This window comes from Rhopilema esculentum, chromosome 16 (genome assembly GCF_057945365.1).
Source record: "Rhopilema esculentum isolate cy_ngs chromosome 16, ASM5794536v1, whole genome shotgun sequence".
NCBI classification, from domain to species: Eukaryota; Metazoa; Cnidaria; class Scyphozoa; order Rhizostomeae; family Rhizostomatidae; genus Rhopilema; species Rhopilema esculentum.
Genome location: NC_142830.1, coordinates 238,014 through 257,654, shown reverse-complemented (window position 1 = coordinate 257,654; position 19,641 = coordinate 238,014). Strand labels below are relative to the sequence as shown.

Genomic DNA, 19,641 nt, shown 5'->3' with positions numbered 1-19,641 from the left:
ACATCATATGAGCTCAGTAAAGAGCAGTAGCAAGAAGGATTGGACCTTTTTATGAAGTTGTTTATGAAGAAAAAATATCAGAATACAGGCCCTGTTGGTGAGAATTTATTTGTTTAAATTTAATTTATTTTTTTTCACTCCTAGAGGGAGGCTTATTTGAGATGGAGCCTATTTGAGTGGGTGGCTTATTAGTCATTTAAAATAAAACATATTATAAAAATGCTACAATGCTCGAGGATTTCTTCAAAAGAATCAACATCAGTATCCTCTTGACTTATGATTTTATCATCATCACACCCCTCAAGAGACCCACTCAATGCGCCTGTTTTTGTTTGTTTGACATCAGGGGCTAAAGAAGAGCTCTTGATAGAGAGGGGGGCTTACATCAAATTTTGGCAAATTGTAACAAGGCTTAATAGAGAGGGGGCTTAATAGAGCTTTCACAATATGCCGATTTACAATGATTTACAGAGATTCATGATCATTTGAGGTAATCTGCAATAATGTTTAACACATATCCCGTCCGCACATTTTTTCGAATTAAGAATATTCCATGCAGTTACAGCAAGGATTTTTGTGTGAATCCTGCACACAGCCCAGCCATGAGCAGTAGGGGCCCCACGCCACGATTTTGAAAGTAGGGAGGAGGACCAAGGCTTCTTTCCCCTTTTACTGCAGCTTTAAAACTACTTATATCGCAAAAAGGTAGGGTGGGGGTATTGCTAGGGTGTTAAATTGTTAATGTGTATGCACGGCCGGTGTAATATGCGTTTCGGTCCCCCCATGCGAAAGTGTCCGGGGGGACCGAAACGCATAGCAAAACGACACTATGCAAAAGTGTCCCCTCTATAAAACAATAGGGGGACACTTTTGCATAACAAAACTGTATGCGAAAGTGTCCGGGGGGACCGAAATGCATAGCAAAACGACACTATGCAAAAGTGTCCCCTCTATAAAACAATAGGGGGACACTTTTGCATAACAAAACTGTATGCGAAAGTGTCCGGGGGGACCGAAACGCATAGCAAAACGACACTATGCAAAAGTGTCCCCTCTACAAAACAATAGGGGGACACTTTTGCATAACACAACTGTATGCGAAAGTGTCCGGGGGGACCGAAATGCATAGCAAAACGACACTATGCAAAAGTGTCCCCTCTGTAAAACAATAGGGGGACACTTGTGCATAACAAAACTGTATGCGAAAGTGTCCGGGGGGGACCGAAACTTATAGCAAAACGACACTATGCAAAAGTGTCCCCTCTACAAAACAATAGGGGACACTTTTGCATAACAAAACTGTATGTGAAAGTGTCCGGGGGGGGGGGACCGAAACGCATAGCAAAACGACACTATGCAAAAGTGTCCCCTCTATAGAACACTATAAAACAATAGGGGGACATTTACCTAAAAACTGATTGCCCTATCCAAAACATCTATGGTCAATAATTGAAAAATCGCTCTGGTTAAATTATTCATCAAAATGTCTTATTGATAGGATCAATAAAATATGATTGACTTTCTTCAAATTTGTAATGGTATAACTATTGCTTCAGTGAAATTACCATCAAATTCTTAAGAATTGTAGTTTGCAATTTCGACATTAAGAATTGTAGAAAATATCGTGGAAATTGAATGGAAACAAAGTAACGTTTATTCATAACTGTATGGCAAAAATTTAAGGGAAACGTAGAACACTTTATTTAGATCTTATAAAGAGAGGAAATTACAGCTGAAGAGGTAGGACTATTGACACATGAACATAGCATACAGTGGAATCCTGATACAATGAACCCCTGGTTTAACGAACTTCCGATATAACAAACTATTTTCTGGTTCCCTTCAGAAATCGTTATATCGGGATTCCACTGTATTTGTTATGTCAAACGAAATCAATAGGTAAAACCAATATATTGTTTCATATTCATGTGAGACCATGCTATCCACTATCTAGGTCTTGGCTACCGTAAGCAGACGTATGGCCTTATAATGCGATTCAAGGTGCACACAAAATTTAGCCTGGGTATACATTCCACTGCAAAGTTCCCAATGGCAGAGACAGAGAAAGAGTGGGTTGGACATCTCGGTGTAATTGATTTTGTATTTCGCCGAATTCTGATGAGATAATTCTGGGAAAGGGTAATATTTTAGGAAATTATTATACTTTATTCTGTGTAACCAAAAAAATTAGTCTTGAGGGCATCCTACTTGTAAAATAGTTACTTTCTGGGGTTAAAAAGGCGCTTTTTGACTGCAAAAAGGTGTGGAAATTTTTTCATTCTGTCCCAACCAGTTCCATAACACTCTCTTGTCATATACTTTAATCATGTCATGTACTTTAAACAAATTAATTTAAGTTTCTGATCCATCATTCTCCAAGGCCTTTTTTGTTAAAAAAAGGAGAAAAGGTGGGTTTTTTTCAAGTCTTAACCTGGGTTGTACAAGAACAACTATAAAGTAAATTACCATATGATTATATATTAGCATTATTGTATTAACTCCTTACACTGGTTAATAACAGAGCCGCACTAGCATATTTAGTCCCAAGCATAGATGAGCCTCTCTATGAACTAATGTGAAAATGAAATCTAATGAAATTTGAATAATCATTGAATGCTGAATTTTTGTCTCTGTAGTTACAAAAAGGCATTTTATGAGTCGAATAAAAACATTTCATTATTATGTATATGAACAAAAAGAAGTTATTTCTCAAATTTTAATAGATAAATATATCTCCTTAATCATGCCTCCTCGATTTACTTGCGACACGAGGCGACATTCTGTGACTTATACAACTTTTCTCTTCAAATGAATATTCAAGGGCGGAAAGCTATTTCAAGGTTTTGATAGATTTTGAAATTGAAACTTTGGACTTGAATATTAATTTGTTTTTGTGTTTCCATTTTTGTATTCCGTTTTTGGTTAAACTTCGATTTATTGCTAATACTCCGATTCTTTCTAAAGGGAAAAAAGTGGAGTATCTGTCTTCAATTCTGAAATGAAGAAAAATTGATAAAATTCAACGAGGGCTATGTTAAATGATTACTGTGATTTCTTTTAAAGACAATCAACAAACATTAGTCTTGTTGTTCTGGAAAAAATCAAATCTCATCCAATTTGTATTTGAATTGACCTGTACCAAAATACACCATTGTATGGAATTTCTCGTAGCGAAAAGAAGTTTCATTATGATGAGTTTTCAGTTGCCTATTTATAGGCGCGAAGGTGTCCAGCTTTATCTCCGTTGATTCTTTGTAAGCAATAGCGAGATAATGTTTTCAACTTAAACGTTGAAAAATAATCCCATTTTACTCAGACTCTTTGATATCAGAAGGAAGAATGTAATTCTTTGTCAAAGAAGTTTATATGTCCCCTCCTTTGCTACCCAACTTTGTCGTTGATATTCTAGTTGTACCTTTACATAAAACCTTTCAGTAAGGGGTCTCTGATTGGGCAATTGCAAGATACAATTCGCCATTAATACATGCTAATGCTAGATAATTTGATAAAAAAGGGTCAAGTTTCATATATGGTGATTTGAAGAGATGTGTACATATTGCGAATTTTCCAATTTAGGGGCAATATTATGCATGCTTGTATCGTGCATAAAACAGTTTTACATAAAATTTGATCGTTGGAATTAATCGAAATTCACTTGCCTGAATCTAAACTCAGACTACGATATATTTGGTAGTTTTCAATTTGAAAGTTCGGTATAGCGGTAAAACGAAAATTTCCTTGCAGAATTGCGTTAATAGGAAATTTTCTATGCGGAATCCTGGTATCTGATCTCACCCAAAGAGCCACCCCCCCCCCCCCCCGTTCCCTTGAAATTTGAGGGAAAATTGCAATTTATAGACATCTGTTACTGAAACATCTTGTCTCCAGAAAGTCAGAACAGCTTCCAAAGGTCCTTGTGCCAAATAAAAAATTTGCAGCCCCCATGCCTACAGTAGGATGGTCTCCACTCCAATAAGTAACTAATCTTTTTATATTGAGACTTTGTATGAAATATCAGTTGTAAACCTCTTCACTCCCTTTATTTTTTTCAAAACCACCACAATTTCCTTTACCTCTTCTGAAAGATACACTGAAAGGCTAAGTGGCCATATTGAACTTTGTAATGCCCCTATTTGCATTGAAATCTGTTATTTGTTTGCCAAACAGGGAAATGCCTAGGTACTACCTACCCCTGATGTGGCTAACACAGTTGATTTTGTGCATTTTATATTCATATGCATTTATTCTTATCATATCCATAAGGAATATTATTGATATGTTTTTTTTAATAGGTCTTGCTAATGAAAGTTAAGAACCACAAAATTAAACTAACATTGTAGTCTCTGAACTGGTTAGAAGGTTTACCAAAGATCTCCCAAAGGTCTGAAAAAAGGTCTGAAAAAAGGTCTGAAAAAGGTCTGCCAAATACCTGAAAGCATTAATAAGAAAAGCATTGAAAGTTTATATTACATAAAATCTTTATATGTCTGATAAATCTGACAATAAATACATGCATTTTGAGAAAAACAGCTCTGATTTTATTGTTTTTTCTCAATTATTATTTCTCATTTTTATGCAAAAAAATCTGAACACAAATGTCTATTGTGTAAGAGCTGTGCAATAAACCCCTTAGTGAATGAGGGCTAAGTCAGAGATCATGTCAGGCTTATTCTAGCAAAAAAGTACAATCTCATGGTATTATACAGTAAACATTATGACCCCACAATTGTACAAAACAAATAAGAAAATTTTTTCATGATTGTCAATTGTTTAAACCATATAAAAATTTTAAGAAACAAAAATAATGTATTCTTTCCATCTATCAAAGTAATGTGAACCCTAAGACAGTTGTAGTGTTTACATATTATTAATGATGATGACATCGTCATATCAAATTTACACTATACAAGAAACATCTCATCCAATGTTGTCTTGTTTAAGTTTATTGAGTAAGAGTTTTCAGAAGATGTATTATTTGAAAAAGAAAATGCTCAGCTCAGCATCAATAGAGAGTGTTTGAAAAACCAAGAACAATAATTGTCAATGTCAAGAACATCCAAATTGAAAAGCAGACATTCTGAACAATATTACCTCTTAAGCAAAACAAAATTAGCAATATTTTATGTTTATACTTGTAAATATCAGTACAGAATATTCAAGATAAAATGTTTTCAGACAAAAATTTCCTCAATTTAAAAAAATTAATAGGGGGATTTGGATCATTTATTGATATAGAAGATGCCTAAACTTGAAAAGTATACAGTTTATATACACATCTAAATACTTTGCCTACTTTGTCTCTTAGTTGAAAAGAAAGGATGCAAAAATTCCACCTTGATTCTAGAGACTTTGATAACTTTTTTCAGAGGTGTCATAAAGTTTGATGGAGGGGCTGTCCCTTTTAACATGGGGTAGAATATCTTCCCCGTCTAATGTATGCATGCTTCAAGGGGGCACTAGCCCCATATCTTTTCAGTAGCAGCATCTTGGAAAAAATACTATTAAATGGGCATGATTAAAGACAATGTCGATATTCACGATAAAGTTTACTATATATTCAAATTGTAGCAAGGCTTAGGCCAAACAGAGCAGGGACGAATAAATTATATGTCAACATTCACGCCTTTCATATGCAATTAATGTTAGATTTGTACATAGCTTTTCTTTACAATCAAGTATGCACGAGTAAAAAAATTGATTTTAAACACAAGGGAGCGTTTCTTGTGAATAAACCATCAGTTTTTGCCACGATTTCACGAATCAAGCTGATGGGCCTAAACTCACCGTATCAACTTTCTATTTCGGCTTACTATTATCATCTACCGCAAGAAATCTAAGCAATCTTTGCATTATAAATAATATATTTTTGGATTTCCAGTAAATTTAACAGTCATCTTGAACTTTAGAATATATCAGCATCTTGAACTTTTTCTCGAAGCTTCGCTATACACTTCCGCCATTACCACTTGGTCACTGAAACGCTACCCGTTTCACGAAGGTTACTGAAACGCATATACTTATCGCCTCAAAGGGGACACTTTTGCATGGGGGACCGATTAGCATACTACACCGGCCGGCCAAGTTTGTTTCTTTAAAATATTTTGTTTAACTACGTACCAACTTTGTAAACAACAAAAATTTGTGCCAAGTCTTTGCCACCTACCTGAAGGTATGTAGCAACAACATAAATCACAAAATACTTGCTTGTGGCGCAACTTTTCAGAATTGTTGCTCATGCCGCTCATTTCCCAGGCCTTCCCGCCATTGACCGACAAAAATACGTTCCTAGAGACGTGTTGCTGTAGTTGTTCAACACCAAACAGAGGCTGGTTGTAGGGACAGTGGCAATGACAGAAACGCTTATTTGTTATTGAGCTTCAGTTTTGTTTTGGTTTGTTAATAAAATGTTGACGAGAGCATTCAAGGAGCACCAATCAAGACAAACTGCTGCTAAAGATGTGCAAGGTAACAACTGGATTTGTTTTATCGTTATCATTGGTGCTGCTGTTCTGTTCGCAATGATGCTTTCCATGGCCAGTTTTTGGATGTCCTTTTTTTAATAGAAATAGTCTATAGGGTGGGGTGGGGCACGACGGGTCAAAATTTGGATAATTTTTGTTTGAAAGATAAAAATGTTTTGTCTCATTTTAAATAGTATTGAACATTTCTATTAAAATATGCAAATGCCTTACCCTCTTTCAGTTTATCAAAGAAAACAAGCTAGATTTCAAGTTCATAGTGTTTCCAGTCTACCCAGTCTGCAGAGTATGGCATGTGCACACCGGAGATATTTTTGTGCAAAACCTCTTGCACACCAGGTATTTTTGGGTGTGGCAGCTAAGATGGGTGTGGCTTGGTGTGGTCCCATAGAAAATGTCAGCTGATATAAACAAGCACAGTTGTGTATGAACAATTTGAGATATCATGAATCTTACTTGACAAATATACAAATAAAAACTTGTGCTATCTTCAACAGTATACTTCACACGCATTTTTACGGTGAATTGCAAATTCACAAATTTTAACCACAACAGGGGGAAATAGTCGGTGCACACCAGCACACCAGACATTTTTGGTGGTGCACACCGGCACACCAGGCTTTTTGCTCGTGCACACCGGAGATCTCGTGGAAAAGTGCCATACTCTGCAGACCGGCAGTCAACTGATGTTAAGGCACTTGGACTTCCCTCAATTTGGGGCACAATGGGTCAAGCAATACTACTTCATAATATGATTCTATATTTTGCTTCTAAAGACGACTTTGGGGCTTATGAAGCGTAAACAGCAATTCAACTTTTCTGAAAGTTAGTATAAAGAAAAAAACAAAGAAATGATACCAAAATAAGGTAAATTCAACATACAAATTCCAGAAAAACTATATTATCAACTGTAATGTCAACTGGTTCTAGAACTATCAAGATTCAATTAATGTTGTTTAAGCCAAATTTCCTTCAAACACTGCAGTTATTGCAATAGAAGTCACCAGAAAGGTCAGTTCCTCCTGGGCTGCATTTGGGACCACAGTATTCGTCGCAAATGTCACACTGGGTCCATTTTTCACTTTTCTCCCCTTTGTAACTTCTCCATAGTTGCTGACACATGCATGATGTATCATCTTCATCATCAGACTCATCATCTAAAGGATCTCTATTTTCCTTTTCAAAAGTGAGTCTCTCCTTAACTGCTTTTTGGTTTCTTTTGTTATCCATCTCATTTTGCTCCTTCATCAGTCGCTCTGACACCTCAGTGGTTGTTAAAACCTCTCCATGTGAGTTCTGCACATGTTTGCGTTTTTTTTCGAATTCTCAAGAGCTGTCAAAGTATCTGATGATGGTGCTGGAGCAATTGAATTTATAATTGCTTCTCTAAGCAGTCTTCTTGGACTGCCTATATCATCAGGAGTTATGACATCTTCTTCAGGGTTCAAGCATCTTCCAAGATTTACTGAGAAGGAGTTAAATTGCCAGAGACCTGATTTTCTAAACCCAGCAACTAGATTTTCAGGGGAAATTAATCCCCATAACTTTTTTAAAAGAGTAGGAAATGACCCCTTGTCAACAGCTGACATTCTGCTCTCCAATGACAATGCTTGACAATACATGTGAAATAACATTCTGTGTCGCTAAAACAACAGCTTGCATATTCATCTGGCAGAAATCAAATGTCATTATTATTGATGTAGGTCTGGAAGAAGTTCTTGAGCAAGTGACTGCCAAACAAAGACACTCTTTTAACTACTGGCTTTATGATTAAGGTGGAATCCATGTAGACCTCACACCGAATATTGGCCAGTAAATTATAAATCTGCCCCAAAAGTTTTACATCTCAATGCTTATGCCAAAACGTTTTATGGTACAATTCATAATATAAACTATTATCATCCTTTTCACCACCACTGGTTTTTATAAGCAGGCAATATTCTAAGGTATTTTCAGGCAACACAAATACATAAATTTTGCAGTATTGCGCTTGTCAGTATAGCACAAGTCCAGGTCCCATGGGTGCGTTTTGCAGATTGGGTTGTTTTGCTTTTCAGCAACAAACTAATACCCCAAATTTAAGGGTAGATTTCATATCACTGAGACCCATTCCCCTTCTTGTAGGGCTTTAAAGGTCGACCCTGTTTTCTCCAAAAATTATTAGCTGTAAGAAAGTGAACTTGGACTGATCATTATAGCACCATCTAATGAGAAAGAAATGGGTGGTGGTATAAGGCTTCAATACTGAAAGATACAGCATAGCTAAGTAGCTGAAGTTTGCTTAAATGAACATGAAATAGCAAGCTTGTGCTCATTACAATAAAAATTATTGTGCCAACTTGTTATTGTCAATATATGATATCATGATTTATTGTAACTCAACCAAATGCTCCTTTAGTAAACTTTAGTGAGAAACCATTTTCTTGGTCAATTTGGAGAATTTTGTAAGCTTGAGCCAGTGAGAATGATGTAAGGTTCTGAGTAAGAGGGAGTTCACATACGACTGAACTGTAGCCTTGTTTACTCTTGAACTTATTAAATTACAATAGGGACTACGTACAAATAACAGCGTGACAATACAAAGAACAAGGTCAACCCTAAACAATGGTATGCACATACCCCATGACATTACAAAATGATATAAGAAATTTTTGTACATCCATTGCTCCTAATTTTGATGGGAAGTTGCAGATCAATAGGAAGATCTCAAAGATAGTGATCTATGCAAATGTCAATAGTTGTCCTCTGAAAAGTATGGTAAGAAATATCAAGATGGTAAAAATCATGTCACCAATAATAAATAAAAAAGTCTCAGCACATTACAGACCTAAAGCTAGTTCGAGATGCCGTCTTATACACCAGACAAAAGGCCAATGCTTAGGTATATATCAACATCAACTAGTTTTTGAAAGTTACAATATTTTTGATGAAGCAAATTGCAGTTTTGTTTTAGTTGGTGGTTATTTTGAATACTCATAAAATAATTTTGAAATTTTAATCACTGCACTTCATTGCTGCTTATTCCCTTTCTTCACTGCACAAATTGGTCATCACTGCACCATATAATATTGCCTGTTTATAAGTCATAGGCTGGCCCAAACACAGGCAGTAAACCCTCCCACCCTACATCAACAGTGAACCAAGGAAATTTTGAAGTCCACCCAGATATCTCCTGCATAAGTTATTATATAAAATTAATGTTGCAGAAATTAATGTTTGATACTTTGATGAAAATAAGGTACCTTTCTGCAGCTTCACTTTATCACAAATATAAGTACATGGGGTAAAGCCTTGAAAGCCATATATCCACATGCTTATTCATCATAGTTAGAGGAAAGATAAGGGCTGGGAAGGCTACAGTCCCCCTGATTAAGCAACATTTACTGAATTTTAGGCACTATTTGTTTGGTTCTATCTTCTTGAAACACAATTTTCTATACTAAGATCTATACTAAGCATCCCTTCAAATTTTGCATTATGCTTATAGACCTTATTATAACTTGTGACCTAGAAAGCCAGCTTAAAACAATGACGAGCAAACATTTATCTTAACTTCTGGAGCACAGACCATCTTACTGGCTAAATTTTCTTTATTTTTTTGGACTTGAAGTGAAACCCTCCCAAATGATCCCAACTTTTGCTGATGCAAAGCTTTGCATTTAGCTGCCCAGACAAATGAAGAGTGGTGGCCAAATACTCTTGACATTTTGTGAAACTTCAAATTATGCTGGCATTTGCAGCCTCTATTAAGAGAATTATTAGCCTCAATCTCAAAATTATGGCAGGAGGACTGCTTTCATGAAACAGCCTTTGGCCTCCTTTTCTTTCCTGCCATTTTCATCTGTCTTTGCAACCTCATTTCCCAGTGGAACTCCAGAAAGTGTGTCTACAGTCATGTTGATGAATTAATGTTTTATACATTTGTAACATATTTTTGTATATTGTATATTCACAGAGGTGAGGAAAAAGGAGGCAATAGCAGCTGTGACTGACTTTTCCCAAAGATTTGTCGAGGTTCTGAATTCTGAGTGAGTGTGAACTTTTATTAAACCATGGTTAAAACTAAGATTTAGTAATGGTTTAGTTAGAAAATTTTATTTTGCCTGATAAAATTGAATTTAAGATCAGCACATGGACAGTGTTTGTTTCATGTGCGAAAGATTCCAGGCAGTAGCCCTTTTTTAGGGTTATCAAAAGTTGGTGAGGATGCTGGAGGGTTGAAGTTTTCCAAAAAAATTCAAGGTATGTTTTGCAACCATTTCTAAGGCATAATTTTGGAAGCAGATGATGCTATACTCGGCAAACTCCCCTGATGTTTTCATGTCTTTTTTTAAGAAATGCATCAGACCAGGTAGGCTAAAAGTTTCTTAGAATTTTGTTAACTTGAGCCTCAAATATTTCTTAATTTTTTTAAAGAACAGACTCTTGTTTTAGTGTACCAGAAGAAAGTCTGTATGTAATCATAACTTCCAAATTAAGTTTCAATGCCACTTTAAGCTGTCATTATACAATGAAGATACTACGTTGTATGTCACTTCATAACAAATTTCAAAGCATAATTACAACTTATAATTATTTGTGACTTACTATCAACACATGTTTTCATTTTTCTCATTAACTTTGTTTCTTTAAATGTTACTTCAAGGTGTAATAACGAAAAACTTTCTTACTTTATATATTTGTTGTTTAAGAATTAGTAGAGAACTGAAAAGACGCATCCCACATTGGCTGTTTTTGGAATATTCCAAAATATTCCAAAAATGTCAGTACTGCATGCAGGGACTCACAAGTCAACAAGGACTTTCTGTTCACCCCAAATGTAAGCATCCAAGTGTTGATGCTAGAAACCAATTACCCTGTAGCGATAAACCTTTGAATGAAGAGCCTGGTTCTCAAAGCAACAAGAGCTCATCAGTTGAATAGGCAAATAATGTTATGAAAATCGCATAGCCTTCAAAATTCATGGAAAGACATCACGGAAGCAAGATTAGAAAGTCGACTACAAACAAGTTCAAAGCCAAGGCTATTATAGCATTAGAACAAGGAGAGAAAGCAGGGAATGCTGCAGATCGATTGAATGTTAGCAGAGGACAGTTATCCAATCCTAGACAATGGCTTGAAATGAAGGATAATATCTTTCATGCTGCTGCAGATGAAACCAAATAATGTTTAAAGCTTCTCGTCCAGCCAAAAAGTACAATGGACTTTACAAATCACAAAGCTCTCAGTAAGAAGTTTTTAGATGCAAGGAGTCCAGGTCGACAAGTTGATTTTAACTGGTTGTGGAGCAAGGCCAGAGCTATTTATGAGAACAGCAAAGTAATAAAGATGCAATTGTAAAGATACATTGTTGTTAAATTTATAGAAGGAAATCACTGAAGTTGCGGTGAACACAACAGAACAAAAAAAATGACAAGGGGTCTTATAGAGAGAACATGCTGAAATGGCACAGAACGGTAACAGAGCGGTCGATGAAAATTTGAAGTGGTCAAAGTTATCACCCAGCATATGGTGGGTTTGTTCCAGCACAGCATTTCAATGTGGATCAGTCTCCCTTGCCGCTTTTAACGAAGAGAACAAAAGCAAAAAATATGGGTAAGCCAGCCTAGTGCCGGCTTAGAAAAATGTCAGTGCACCCTTCAGATCTGCTGTCTCCCTGAAGGGCAACAACTGAAAGAATATCTGCTGTTGAGAAGTTATCCTGGCACGCAGAAGTGGATGTGTACTTTCAGAAAAATACATGGGCAAACACGGATGTTTGTGTTAAGTGGGCCCGAAATAAATTTAAGCCTTTTGTTCTAGAGGGTTTTGTTCTAGATAATTTGAAGAGTCAGGTTGCGATGAATTAAGCAGGCAGTGGAAACATTGGTGGAAACACTGGTTCTGTCTGTGGGTATTATGGGTTATCATGTGCAACAGACGTCTGGCAACCTGTTGGTGCTGAATATGCGGCATTGCTGAAGGTGAAAGTGCGACAAGAACACTGTTAATGGTAAGATTCAGAAGAAAATGCAGGCAAGTGGTATGGAGAAGATAACAAGTTTACTGCTTCTGATCATCAGGATAACACAGTGGGTAGGAGAAGCCTACAATAGTTTTTTAGATGCAAAGTATGAAAAGATTAAATGTAAAATGTTTGAGAAAGTAGACTGTCTTCTTACTGCAGATTCTGGTGACAAATAGGTGCAACCTGAAGGCCTACCTAACTACAGTGCGCTTTCAGCTACAATGATGGAGCCAATTTGAAAACTTGCTTGGTTTCCGAGAGCGAGATTCAGGACGAAGCAGATGATGACATATGGGAAGTGATGACGAAGATATATATATATGATTGGCCAAATGAAAGACGATGATGGCCACATTTTTCACATTTTAAATGAGTGACCTTCAGTTTATCTTGTTTATTATGGCGAAACTTGATGTTATCCAATGGAAAAATTGGAACAGTCACCCACAGTTGTTTAGATTTTCCCACTGGAAAACCGAAATTTTATTATGTTTTACTTGAGAATTTTTTCATGGACACTTGATTTATTCCCCCCCCCCCCCTTCCCTCTGTCTGTGCCTGGCAATGTTTCTTAGATGTTCCTAAGTTTTCAGGGTATTTGAGCCTTGTGTTTCTTATTTCCAGGTTTCTTGAAAAAGGACATGTAAATCATTCTGACAGGACAGAGTGCCACGACCTACAAGCTTACTGGCTTGTTAAATACCTTTGTAATCCCCTGAGAGATGCTAGACAGAAGAAAGGGGGTGCTACAAGCAATTATTCCAAGTAATGAAATATAGAAATAACGGCGGGGCCCCAAGTCATTCGGAACCCCTAAATTTAGATGTATCTTTGCTTTTAAGACTTTGCTCAAGTTTATTCATCTCAGTTTTTTAGGCTCTTCAGCTGAAACTTTTATAACTCAGGTCCCCCTGATTATCGAAAACATTTATCATTTTTACATATTGCTATTGTGTTTGACTTGCTGTACACCCTTGAATGGGACTTTCTTGCAGTCTGTGAATAGGCACCCTGTCGCAGTTTTTCCTTAGGACCTCAGATGCCTCCTTTACGCCGCTGAATACAGGGAATGCTGTTCATTGAGGGGGCAAGCTACAGATGTGAGCGTACAGGCACATGCTTGAAGTGAACTGCTTGGGAAAGCAACTAATAGCATTCCCAAGCAAAAATGTATTTTGTCTTACGAAGAGATGTTCTGTGAGAAAATTTGGTGCATTGTCTAATACAGTCACTTACAAAAATTTGGTGGAAACTATAAGAGTGGCCTGAAATCAAACTGAAATGGGTCAGTAGCAAATCAGGCAGTCCAAAAGTTCAGAGAGATTTATTTCATTACTGGAGCTTGTTTTTCTGAAGTATCGGTTCCAATACTTCCAAATGAGATAAAGAAAATGTAAAGAGACTCCGCCTGTAATTTTCCTTAATTTGACGGTACTTCCTTTTTGTGAAACTGTTGACGTGGATGGATAATATTCTTTTTCAAATCATTTATGTTACTCTTGGCGTCACTCAGCTACATTACACCGGTTTCTTTGCTTTTACAATGCTCCAGCAAGGAAGCAGATTCAATCATGCAGGGGCGGCCCCACTTTTTAAGATTGATTTACTAATTGTTCCAAGACTCGATTAAAAAAGATAGAGGGGAGCGCAAATTTTCTTTTATGTGACCGGAATCGGAGATATAAGATCTAGGGACTGGGATCTTTCCATTGCTTTGCCCACCGGTTGAATCTCTTTCGTAAGAAAAGTGCTGACAAGGTTATTCCTGTAGAAGATATTTTCGACATCAAAGAAGGTTCGCCAAAAAGGCACGCTTTGTATGAGAAAAAGCTTAAGTCATTTTTCTTACACGTGCAGGACTGCAAGGTCAGATAACAGGAGACTCGGCTGCTGAAGGACTACTTGTTTGTATGCAGAAATTTCAGAAACGATGAAGGCTTTGCAGCTGCCACTCAAGCCCCGCAAGGTCATGGTGAAACAGCTTTCAAGAAATAACTTTTCGTACCATTGCTGGGTCGTTACTTTACTTCCTTTTTGAGATTAAAAGAGATTATCAGCCGATTGGAAAACCCTGTTCGTTCTAGCATCGATCATATTTAAATCCACTGCTAGCTGAAAACCACCAATCTGTTGAAATTACTGTAATTTCACTTGTTGATTTTGACTAGTTTTCTTTTGTGTTCACGTATAACTATAAAATTAAACATTTCTATTCAATAAAATCAAATGCGAATTCTTTTAGTGAGGGTTACAAAATGAGTCTAACATACTTATCAACCATGAGTGCAATTTTTCGTCTCAAAAGGACGCCCCCCTCCCCCTGTTGTGTCCACCCTATTATTTTAGTGCTGGCGATGTTTCTGCGATCGTGTCTTTACAATGGAACAAAACGAATATAGATTATACTTTTCTTTATCTCTTCAAATCTAGATGCACACATAAACTTTAACAGAAACAATATTTCAAAAATCCTCAGCTTTGCAAGAAACACTTTAAACTGGATTTTCATTATCTTCATTTTGGAGGCCAATTGCACACAAAAGATTTTGTTTTTTTATCCTAAAATAAATAAGGTAGAGATTCAGGTGGACAGCTGCTATCACTTTGATTGACTTAAACATTTGTTTATGAAATTGATGGCTTTTCAGATCAAACAACACTAATATTTATTTTTATTTAACAGTGTAGAAAGTGCCTACAATAACCAACGACAGTTAGAGGCTGAAGCAAAGCAATTACAAAATAATGTTTCTCGATTAACAAAACAAACACAACAATGGATTTCTATGATAGACAATTTTAATCACACACTCAAAGAGCTTGGAGATGTTGAAAACTGGGCAAGAGCGATTGAGACTGACATGATTGCCATTGCCAGTGCACTAGAATATGCATATAAAGGTGAATTTTTAGAATCTTAATGGTATCTAATTTACAAAGATTTAAGCAACTGCATTGCATTGTTGTGTCTGTCAACTACACAGACAGGCTTTTTCTTTCTTCATTGAAAACTGTTTGGTAACCATTTTATGGTTGTAAAGTACATGACCATGACAACAAACCAAAACTTAGATTTTGGGATAGTTGGAGGGTCATGGTAGCCAACCTTATGATAGAAGATGGTACCTGATGATGATGATGATAAATGCACATGAAGGCCTTTTCCTCTCTAATGAAGCCTGTTATTTGTTTTTGTTTTTTTCTTCTTTCCCAACCTTCCAGTTTTTCAAATAAGGGCTTCCCTTTTTACTTAAAAAAGAAAAAGGCAAACTGCTTCACCAACTCTGAAAGAATGCATGCTAAAAAGCTAGTAAACTTTAAAAAAACACTACAATATGTTGTGAACAACAGGGCATCTTCAGGTTATGCAGGGTTTCAATTCAAAATTGTAGACTTTTCGCTATATCATATAATCTAAAATGTAGCCCTATTTAAAAATATAAGCTATCTTCAATTTTTTTGTGTTTGCTGTTGTTCCTTTTTTCAGTTAATCATAGATTTTTTGCTAGGTAGTCCTAATTGGCCTTCCTTTCACTGCAATATTTTAACAGTAGAAACCTACTTTTATTGATTCCAATGTCTCTTTGTGTAGGTGATGGACCAACGTGATTGCCACTGGTCAAAGAAAGGATTTCCAAGATTTTTGATATATATTCAACATGTGCAAAGTAGCAAATAATTTAAATTATCCAACTAAATCAAATGTAGCAAATGTAGGTTACATTTCAATAAAACTACACCACTTTTGAATCGTTTTTCCAGATTTTCTGTTCTTTATTTTCTCCATCTTTGAAATAAGTGATGTACAGCATTTAAGGCTTCTTAATTACTTTGTTTGGGCAATGGGATGCGATACCAACTCAGTGGCTTTTCTTTCAGTCTCTTTACATTCTTGTATTCAAGATATATAGGTTGCTGTTTTCAATCCAGTGTTAAAAACTGAACAGAAACCAAGGAAATTGACAGAGAAACTGTACCTTGTTCTTCTATAATGGTGTTGGGCTTAATTGGTTAGTAAAGTTCCAGGAAGTAATTATAGAATTGAACTGCAACCATTTGAAATAATCGGAATTGAAGATAGCTGAATAGACCTTACTGTCCATGGAATTATAGAATATTGGATATCATTGGGGTTATTCATAAAAAATTATCTTTACTGTTTGTTCACGCTCCCTTTCACAATGATATGGTAATCATAGAATTTGAAACTAATTTGTAACACCACTTCTATAACCCATAAGTGAACTTTGATTTCCTGCTTCTTTATAAACATTCAAAACACATTTTTGAATTTAAGGGTGTAGAACCTTTGCGATATGGCAATAATAGATTGCCCTTTGCGATATTTTGGATGCCATGTTCCATTTGGGTACATGTGAATGCATTCACATGTGCTTGCACCCCTAATATTTCAAAGACTGCTTTCTCACGAAAGTAATTCATCTTCATGGTTAGCAAAACAATTCTACAAAAGGTATGTTTATACTGAGCTGTTAAATTTTGTTTTTTTGTGTCAATAAACATGGTAAAACGAATGTTCATAAACTAGAGTTGGTTTTGCTTTGTGTTATACTATGTGAGCATTTTCTCATTGAATTTTTAAACAGATTTTCTCTTCAACTTTCCATATGCCATTCCAAACGCTTTACTCTAGTTCAGCATTTGGCTCACTCTTTTCCAAAACAACAGGCCATGGCACTCACTTTCTTAGTAATGTTTGAAGTTTTAGAAATAGCATGTTAATAAACATAAATTTAACCTAAGTTCCAGAATGTAATCTTTTGATTAATATTGAAATGTTGGTCATTCACCTTTGAAATTCTTATCCTTTTCTGCATAATTTGCCATGGCAACCATTAGAATTTTTATAATTTGCTACTTGAGAATTGAAACTTTATTTTGCACACCAAAGTATAATTTCTATTATATGTATAATTGCTTCACCAGTATAATTTCACTCTGTTGAAATCTTAACGCAATGATATTCAATTGCAATCTTCTGTTGAGATGTTGTTAATTCAGTTAACATATTCCTAGGTATTTCAATATGCTAACTTGTATTGTCTATGTCAACTGCTTGGATCAAAAAAGGGTACTAGAAATGTGTTTATTAATGAAACATTTATTTCTCAAATTTACTGTTTTGCGTGAATGATCAAAAGCTTTGTGCAGTTGGGTGCAAAAGGTGCTGATGCGATTGCGATTGATTGCTTACATCAAATGAAATGGCCTCAGTCTTAAAGGCTCCCAACAATTGGCATGCTTTGCAGTAGCTGTTATTTTATATTAAACAAAATGGGCTTTATATTTTACTTTGATGCAGTACAACAGAGTTCTCTATCACAAAAAAACTATTTTTAAAATTTTTCAAATTTGCACCACATAACATAAAAGAACACCATGAAATACTCTACCATATATGCAGAAAGAATCAGTTAAATTTGTCAAAAATTGGGTGAGGTATGGCCAATAGAAGATTTGAAGTTTGCTAACGGATTACTGTTATTTTGGCTCAGTCCATAAAGTTATGAACTGAGACCAAATTACAGAGGTTTGATGGGGCCAGAGCTTGTGCTCATCTGGTCATATCTCAGCCAATTCGTAATACCTTTAACTGATTTTGCAGATTTAGAGGTATTTTCTGATGCTCTTTCAGGTTGTGGGAACAAATTTTAAAAATTCTAAAATATATTTCTGTAACATCATCACTTGACAACTCTATATTATATTGTACTTTAATGCAGTACAATATTAGGCCGCTGTTGAAAATTTAGTTTCAAAGCATGCCAGTTACCAATGAGCCTTTAAATGCTAAGAGAGCTTCCTTTTTTCCTCTGATATATTTTGTTCAAATATTTGGTTGGCTTATCTTAGTATTTTCTGAAATGTCCAATTGAAAACTATTGGCTTAATAAAACAAAAATAAAACATATTAGAACATATTGTGATCAAATCTAAGATCTATATATATAGAAATATAAAGTATAAACTACTTAGTGGTCTTGGTCATGTTTTTTTAGAAAATAACATCTTCATTGTGTAACAACATACATAGTCCTTGTGATCAAAAGCTTTGATACTTCTAATGATACTTTTTATTGTTTGGAAGTACCCTTATTGACAAAAACATGTGAAAATACTAGATATAAAATAAGTAAAATGCTTCAGCACTTTCTAATGTATTGAAAAGACTTTATTACCTCAATATTTTAAGTAATTGTCATTTTTCTGGAAGCTTAAAGATTTTTTAAGCCAGACCCTTTTGGTATCTATGATGATAAACAGCAAAAATATCACAAACGTTACTCAATTTCTGTCATAATATCAGCAAGTTTGTCACTGTAGTATTGTTTGACATCATCTGATAGCACCCAGTTTGATGCATATAACTCCACTATTTCCAATAAAACACATATCTTTAGCCTGCTGTTTGCAGTTTTTGCTGTTTCCGTCAACAAAGTACCCCTAATAATATTTATCAACTCTGCCATCTTATCTTTAGCAACTTTCTCCAACAGCAAGCCATGCTTACACATTAACATGTGAAACGTTAACAGGTTGTCTTGAGATTTGTCTCTTTGTTTTAGGAAATCAGTCAAAACAGCATACACTGGAGCCACTAATGCAAGAAGATAATGTCCTTGCACTCTCAATTGACTGAAAAGCTCGCAAAGGAAAGAGGCATAACCTTGGAAAGCTGCATCAGTCAAACCATCCCTCCCTGTGTATTGTTTCTGTAATCGTAGTAAAAGTGCCCGTCTAACTAACGCACTCTCTTTAAACTCGTCATCCCAAAGCCTTTTAAAGAGCCCTGCTGAATTTTCCACAACCTCTACATTTTCTAAAATTGAATTACATACTTTATCAACAACATCGTCCAATAAAGCCGGGAGAATATCGCCATGGGCATTATCTAAAAAATCGACAGCTGCCTGTACAGATCCACTTTGTAGCAATGCCAAAATGTTAACTTTGGCATCTGTATCCTTTACATTGTGCCCGGGTGCTTTATCGCTACTTGTGACTGGATTTTCTCGTCTTCCTCGTCCACGTCCCCTGGACTTGTTAACATTAACAGCAGTATCCATCTTTTAAGAACTCAATAAAAATAAAGCTATGTTTCAGGAAAGAATTGCAAAGCACGTATTGAATAGA

At 35.8% G+C, this 19,641-nt stretch overlaps 3 protein-coding genes and 1 pseudogene across 3 annotated transcripts in view; 2 read left to right on the top strand and 2 right to left on the bottom strand.

The window, feature by feature from the left end:
* LOC135682080 (uncharacterized) overlaps positions 1-6,321 on the bottom strand; it is a 17,014-nt gene extending 10,693 nt beyond the window's left edge. The window contains exon 1 of the mRNA XM_065196804.2: positions 6,164-6,321. Within this exon, the coding sequence (XP_065052876.2) occupies positions 6,164-6,245 (82 nt within the window). The 5' untranslated portion in view covers positions 6,246-6,321. The remainder of the gene's footprint in view (positions 1-6,163) is intronic.
* LOC135682085 (biogenesis of lysosome-related organelles complex 1 subunit 1) lies at positions 6,306-16,238 on the top strand. Its single transcript, XM_065196812.2, has 4 exons — positions 6,306-6,465; positions 10,435-10,507; positions 15,170-15,387; positions 16,079-16,238. Exons 1-4 carry the CDS (start codon positions 6,405-6,407, stop codon positions 16,093-16,095), a joined length of 369 nt encoding a protein of 122 aa, XP_065052884.1. The 5' UTR covers positions 6,306-6,404; the 3' UTR covers positions 16,096-16,238.
* On the top strand, positions 11,240-12,877 carry LOC148958186 (uncharacterized; annotated as a pseudogene).
* LOC135691504 (MIF4G domain-containing protein) lies at positions 13,023-19,641 on the bottom strand. Its single transcript, XM_065209362.2, has one exon. The coding sequence runs from the start codon at positions 19,572-19,574 to the stop codon at positions 18,789-18,791; it is 786 nt and encodes a 261-aa protein (XP_065065434.2). The 5' UTR covers positions 19,575-19,641; the 3' UTR covers positions 13,023-18,788.